Source organism: Periophthalmus magnuspinnatus, chromosome 10 (genome assembly GCF_009829125.3).
Source record: "Periophthalmus magnuspinnatus isolate fPerMag1 chromosome 10, fPerMag1.2.pri, whole genome shotgun sequence".
NCBI lineage: Eukaryota > Metazoa > Chordata > Actinopteri > Gobiiformes > Gobiidae > Periophthalmus > Periophthalmus magnuspinnatus.
This window is the reverse complement of record NC_047135.1, coordinates 23,547,452-23,554,412: the sequence shown is the minus strand read 5'-3', so window position 1 is coordinate 23,554,412 and position 6,961 is coordinate 23,547,452. Positions and strand designations below refer to the sequence as shown.

Sequence of the window (6,961 nt, the reverse complement as noted above, 5' to 3'; positions counted from 1 at the left end):
CTTGATTTTTTCAACTCATAAACTAGTGACAGTATCAATGACCAATACACACTGAGAGGAATCTGTATCTGCACACCCAGCTGCTCTATTACTGTACATTTATATATCATATCAAAACACAATATAAAATGTATATTTGTATATAAAATATATTCAAAACAAGTGGTATGGGTCAAAATAAATATATATTTACAAACCACACACTGCAAACAGTGAACAAACACACACACTTCAAAATGTAAACAAACACACACTGGAAACTAAAAATACACTGTACATGTGACAGTGTGACACTCATTCTGTGACAGAGGTTGAAGGATCGAGTCCCGCTCGGACCAACTTCTGTCACTGTGCGCAGATTGGCATTAGCTAATGCTAATGATTACACATAATACACATTTGACCCACAATTAAGTCAATAGCAGAATAAACCACGCTTACCGATCAGGAACAGCATCCAGTCCATCAAAACATAAGGTCCTCTGCTCCTGACTCCATCATGAGATCTTCACTCGGTTCCATGAACCGCTCCGGGTCGAGATGCCTCTAGTTTAATCCACAGTGTCCTCGGTCGCGTACTTCCTTTGTTTTGTCAGTTTCGTCATGTTTAAAATGCCAAACTGCTGCAAAACAGTGCGTAAAATTACGCAATTACGCGCGGGTAATTTTACGCGCGGATTTTTGCCCGAGGGCGGGCCGTCGGAACGTTAAGGGGTTAAACAGCACTTACAATCATTAGTGAGTCTTCACTCCACGTGAATATATATATATATATATATATATATATATATATATATATATATATATAGATAGATAGATAGATAGATAGATAGATAGATAGATAGAGAGAGAGAGAGAGATTGATTGATTGATTGATTGATTGATTGATTGATTGATTGATTGATTGACTGATTGATTGAGTGTGTGTAAGAGATTTTATGGAAACCCTGTATAACAGATCCTGACAAACAGTATAAATAATGAAGTTCACCTTTATATTTCAGGATTACGGCTCTGGGTCATTCTTCTTTTACAACTGTAACACCAATAACATTATCATTATCATGTGTCACCTGATGAAATGCCTTTCATAAAGCCTGAAAAGTGACTCACCACTCAATGAGGAGTAGAGCGCTGAAGAGAACAACAATCCCACATATCTTTAGTATGGTGTAAAGCCCAATCTCGATGTTAGCCTCTGAAAATTCAAATGTATTTGTTCAAAAACAAGAAAAAAAATTTATACAATTTGGAACAGTGGCCATGTGGGCTTTAAATATTCATTTGTTAAAGTCTTTGCACAATCATCACCCAAAGTTGGTTCCATTTGGTTGTCAGGCAGCGAAATACTTTTTTAAAGCTACCATCTGCAATTAGATTGGCCAACCCGGGCATGTTCCATTCTCACATAACAACCTAGATGCAATCTACATTACTGTCTAGTAGTAAGTTGCCATTTAGTCTAGTTGCTATCTGCCCCTTTGTGGCAGAGGGGCAGGGACAGACACAGACTGCAGCACATGGTGTGCTCTGCTGAGAAGTTGATCGACCTTGGTTCTCCGGGAGTCAGGGGCAAGCAGGTCGGAATAAAGCTTACCCTTCTCATCCTGGACACAGGATGAACCACTCTATTTGAACCACTCCCCTCATGCAGGAGTCCATTCAGACCAGAACTGGCACAAGAACAGTTTCTTCCATTGGACTCATGAACACCCTATAATATCACTTTAAACAACTCCCTGCAAACTCTGTTTGCACTGCTAGTTTTGCGCTGTTTTTGTATTCAGTCAAAGTCTGCTTTTATTTTACATCTTATTGTTTGCATGCCTTTTTTATCATAGCACTGGCTCCCTATTTCATATCGGACGGAATTCAAAATGTTATTGTGTTTAAATGTCTGCACTCTGTAGGTCCTCTTTATTTGAAGGAGTTACTGCAGCCCTATACTCCACCCAGAGCTGTGAGGTCAACTGACCAGTTCCTGCTGGCTGTGCCCAAAGCCAGGCTTGAGACCAGAGGTGACAGAGCCTTTTCTGTGGTAGCGCCCAGACTATGGAACAGTCTCCTTCAGCCTGTCAGATCCTCTCTAAGACTGTGTCTTCAACACAGTCTTAGACTAAACTGAAAACACACCTCTTCTCCCTGGCATTAACTACCAACTTGACAGGATATCTTTGTGTTTTATGGTTCTTTTTCTACATATATTATCTGCATATTTTATTTTTTATTTTTTTTTTGTGGCTTTTATATGAAGCACCTGAAGTGAAGTGATGAAGTTGTTTTAAATGTGCTATATAAATAAACTTGAATTGAATAGTTTATATTTCATTACTAGTCATTGTTCTATGTTGTAACATAATGCTGAAGCAAGTTCCTGTGCATTTTGTTCACTGACAATCGCAGTAAAACTCTTTTCCTGTTTGTTCTGTTATGTGAAGTGTCTTTGGGTATCTTGAATAGTACTATTTATTATTATTTAAAAATGTTAGCCCAATTATAAATTTGCTATCTGATGCTTTTTCAGTTCAATTTCTCAAAGATAGTTTTGAGTTGCTTCTCAATTTTTATAAATTAGTAGACTCATTATTTACTACACATTAGTTAATACATATAGTTAATACAGTAAATGTACATATATTTCCAACAGTATAAATAATCTGAAGTTACATGGCCTACCCTCAGGCTGCAGTTTGATGGTTGAGGAGTTTTGTTTCCCGACTTGGTTCTGGGCTTGACAGAAGTATTCTCCTTGAGTTGTATGGTTGAAGATGAGGCTGTAGACTTGTCCTTCATAAACTCTTTGTGGACCCTGTGAGGTGACCCTGAACCAGGTGAAGCTTTGGACTGGAGGCCAGGCTCTGCAGGAGCATCTCAGATCTACAGACTGTCCCACAGATGGAGGGAAAGTATTCATACAGAGCTGTGCAGACGTGTTCATAGGAGAATCTGTAAATGTAATTATGATTTTCAATATTCTTTCAGGCATACGCATTTTAATAGTAAGATATGACTTAAAGAAGGCATATTTAGCTTTTTCCTGATACTTCATAATAAACTATGATACCTGATCCTACCAGTCAAAAGACACACCCTCTCATTCAATAATAACAACAACAACAACAACAATAAATATAATAATAATAATAATAATAATTATTATTATTATTATTATTATTATGTTTACTACTTTGTACGTTTCATATACATACGGAACACATCAAATACATAAGGTGAGATGTATGGATTTTTTTGGTATATATTCTATATTCAATTCCTCAAACCTGCTGCAAACCCTTGGCCTTCACTTGATGAGCTCCTCGATGAAGTCACCTGAAATGGTTTTTACTTCACAGATGTGCTGCATCAGGGTCAAGAAAGGCCAGAGATCAAAACAAAGGGTGGCTATTTTCCCTTTTTTTTTTTTTTTTTTTATCCAAAACAAGTTTTGAGTTACTTTGAGTTTTTGTTCTTTTTTTTGCTATGATCCATGTGTGTCCATTCATAGTTTTGATAACTTCAAGGAGAATTTACAATGCAAATATCATGGAAATAAAAAAGAAGAACTAATTAAAAAGTGTGTCTAAACTTTGGACTGGTAGTATATGTAGATCATTATTCTACTTTTTTCTTTGTAAACCTTAACATTTATCTAAAACAGCTTATTAATAGAAACAGATCCTTTGACTTTTTGTTCAAAACTGCCTCTTCATAGTGGCATTTCATTGCACCAAGCAGTAGAATTTCATATACTTTTTGTATTTTGAACGCTACATGTTAGAAATAGTGTAGGGGAAAACTCTTATAATAAGCTCTTAAATAAGTTAAATATGAGCAAACTCCATTTAAACATTGTTAAAAGGTTCAATTCCATCCATTCCTTTTCTTTTGCTTTATCTGGGGGTAGGTCAGATAGGCCCAGACTTCTCTTTCCACACACACTTTCTCTAGCTCTACCAGGGGGCTCCTGAGGCATCCAGAACAGATGCCCGAGTTACCTCAGCTGGCTCCTCTTAACGTGGAGGAGCAGCGGCTTCGAGCTCCTCCCGTTTGACTGTTCTCCTCATTCGATTTCTAAGGGAGCGCCCAGCCATCTTGTAGACAGAACTCATTAGAACTCATTTTGACCTTGTATCTGCGATACTGTTCTTTCGGTCATTACCCAAAGCTCATGACCATAGGTGACAGTAGGAACGCAGATTGACTTGAGAGCTTTGATTTTAATCCCAGCTACTTCACACTTGGCTGTAAACTGTCCCAGTGCATGTTGCAGGTCCTTTCCCTAAGTAATCAGGACAACGTCATCTGAAAACAGCATAGATGAGATGCTGTGGTCTCCAAACCTCCTCCTGCTCCTAACTGCACCTGTCCATATAAACAATGAACAGAACCAGTGGCAAACAACAGCCCTGGTGGAGTAAGTCTGACTTATTGCAGAGAACACCTCTCCTGTTCCGTTCATACAGCGTAGCCCTGTACTCTCACAGCACCCCCCACAGGACATCACAAGGGACACGGCGGAAGACCTTCTCTAGATCCACAAAGCGCATGTGAAGTGGTTGGGCAAACTCCTCTAACACGTCAAGCAACCAATAGTGGATAGTGCTAGGTCTGTTCAGCTTCCTCCACTGCCAGTGGTTCCGATTCATAAGTAGGTCATTGTCAGTTGACAGCTCTGCCCATCTCCTCATCCAAGTGTCCAACACATGAGGACAGAGGTCAGATGACAGGGTGACAAAGTCGATCATCCTCCTCCAGCCCAGGCTGTCCTGGTGCCATGTGCACTGATGGAAACTCTTGTGCTTGAATATGGTGTTCGCTATGGACAAACTGTGACTAGCGCAGAAGTCCAATAACAAAACACCGCTTAGGTTCAAATCAGGAAGACCGTTCTTCCCGATCACCCCTCTCCAGGTGTCACTGGAATTTGCAGTAATCAATTATATGTTTCCATTAAATACACTCTCTTTAAAACAAAATAATACCTTTTGTAAATGACTGTATTGATAATAATAATCCTTGTCTCAAACTTCTTTACACAAACATCATGTACAAACATTATGATAGACTTTTCTAAAACTTTTCAGTGAGGCTGCACACTTACGCTCTATCCTCACAGTGATGTTTCCATGTGCCGTCTTGTGTCCTTCCTTCACAGGATACACAGCAGAACAGCGCACCTCCAGTCCATGGTAGTTCTCAGATAATCTCATCTGAAGTTGCACTGAAGTGTGGAAGGTCCCATCAGAGTTTTGGACCATGTGTTGCACTGAGGTGGGGAAGCTTTGGAGCATGTTGTGTGGAAGCTCTGGTTGAAAGCTCCATGTGAGTTCAGGAGGAGAGTGAGGACAAGGAGAGGGAGCAGAGCAGGTTATAGTCACTGTCTCCTGCTCCCTTTGTGATCCTGAGACTTGCACTGAAGGAATCCACGCAGACTCTGCACAATAACAGAAACATTTAATAGTTACATGGACCACACACACACCCACACACACACATATACACATTTACTTCCACACTTTGACTTACATTGCATACATTTGCATACACTGACTTGCAGATATTGCACATATTTTGTAAAAGAGGTAGTAGTACACTATGAAGTCCATGACAAATAGATTGACTTTTATGAATTTTTTTTAAATAAAATTTGAAGGGGGCACATCTTAAAAGATAGAGCCCTAATTTGCATGTCATTACATCCAGCTCCAAAATGTGCATGCACTTCATTGGGTCCATTCAAATCCAACAATATTTATTAAAGATAGATTTTTATTTATTGATTTATTTTAAATGACATTTAGATGAAAAAAATCACCATGACCACGCCCAACATTTTATTTAAAAGTTAATTGATAATCTTTTATTACACATGGCCAAGTCTGAAGTGTTTTTTTGTTAGGGTGGGGCCATATCTTTTTTTTAAATGTTCTGACACAACCTATTTTTGGTTGTGTCAGAACAATGTCATCATTTGTCTATGATGACATTGCATGACATTGGTGGAATGTAAAACAATTTTTGATGTGCCACTACTACTTTTTTGCGATTTTCCTCAAAATTGTACAAATAGACTAGGGCTCTTGCACGTGTGCAAGGCGGATCAGTCACATATTCGTGCTTGAGCCCTAATAATGTCTTACCTTGGACGTTTATCTTAAGTGGGTTGCAACCTGCAGTTGCCTTATACTTATAGTTTTCTATTCTGAGGAAATAGTCATCAGAATGATTTGTGTTTATATCAGAGAACAGCATGGTGCAGTTTTTCTGTTGTAGGTCACCAATCATTTCCATAGGAGATGTTAGGCTGGTCATATCGCTGTGAAAAAATACTGGATCTGCAGGTCTGCCGATGTTGGGAACCACGTCACTCCAAATGGCTACAACAGGTTTACTCAGGTCTATTTTATCTTCATGTTGGTTGGGAATACTGAATGTGCAGGGGATCAGCAAACAGGATCCATTCAGAGCCTCCAGGTTTGGTACAGAGACAGTCAGATCCCGAGGATATATACATCCAAAAGTACCTGAAATATACCAACCAAAGAAGACATTTGCATCCATTTAATGGCAAATTTAAAAAAAAAAAAATAACTTACCAGAACACAGTAGTAATATAAGGAACTCATATGTTTCCATTTTCATGCATCCAGCTCTCACTGACAGTTTTGAAACTACAAACAGAAACGAAGACTGAAGGCTGCGTCAAGTTAACTTGAAAGTAAATGCTTCAAGAGGAAGCTCAACTATTTTAATATAGATGAGCTTCCTCTTGAAGGGAGGAGTGTATAGATGAACTTCTGTTTTTTGTTTCATGTTTAGAGAATTACCTCAGATCTAGAGACTACAGTGAAACAACAGCACCTAAAGATTGACCTTTCATTTCATTTTCATTTCATTTCAAATTTTTGTTGTACTTAAGGTTCCTAAGAGCACAGTGGCCTCCATAATTCTTGAATGGAAG

General features: G+C 38.7%; 1 protein-coding gene across 1 annotated transcript; it reads right to left on the bottom strand.

Moving 5' to 3' along the window:
* Window positions 1–993: 993 nt before the first annotated feature.
* On the bottom strand, window positions 994–6,636 carry LOC129456567 (sialic acid-binding Ig-like lectin 7). The gene is made up of 6 exons (XM_055224683.1): window positions 6,597–6,636; window positions 6,141–6,524; window positions 5,102–5,434; window positions 2,677–2,946; window positions 1,114–1,198; window positions 994–1,036 (listed from the first exon to the last, which is right to left on the bottom strand). Exons 1-6 carry the CDS (start codon window positions 6,634–6,636, stop codon window positions 994–996), a joined length of 1,155 nt encoding a protein of 384 aa, XP_055080658.1.
* Window positions 6,637–6,961: the final 325 nt, after the last annotated feature.

Excerpts from the sequence above, each read along its gene's own strand:
- LOC129456567 (XM_055224683.1), bottom strand. The coding sequence starts at position 6,636 with ATGGAAACATATGAGTTCCTTATATTACTACTGTGTTCTG. Across the intron at positions 5,435-6,140 it reads ACTTAAGATAAACGTCCAAG|AGTCTGCGTGGATTCCTTCA; the intron begins GTAAGACATTAT and ends GTTATTGTGCAG. Across the intron at positions 1,037-1,113 it reads GCTCTACTCCTCATTGAGTG|TTGTAAAAGAAGAATGACCC; the intron begins GTGAGTCACTTT and ends TTGGTGTTACAG.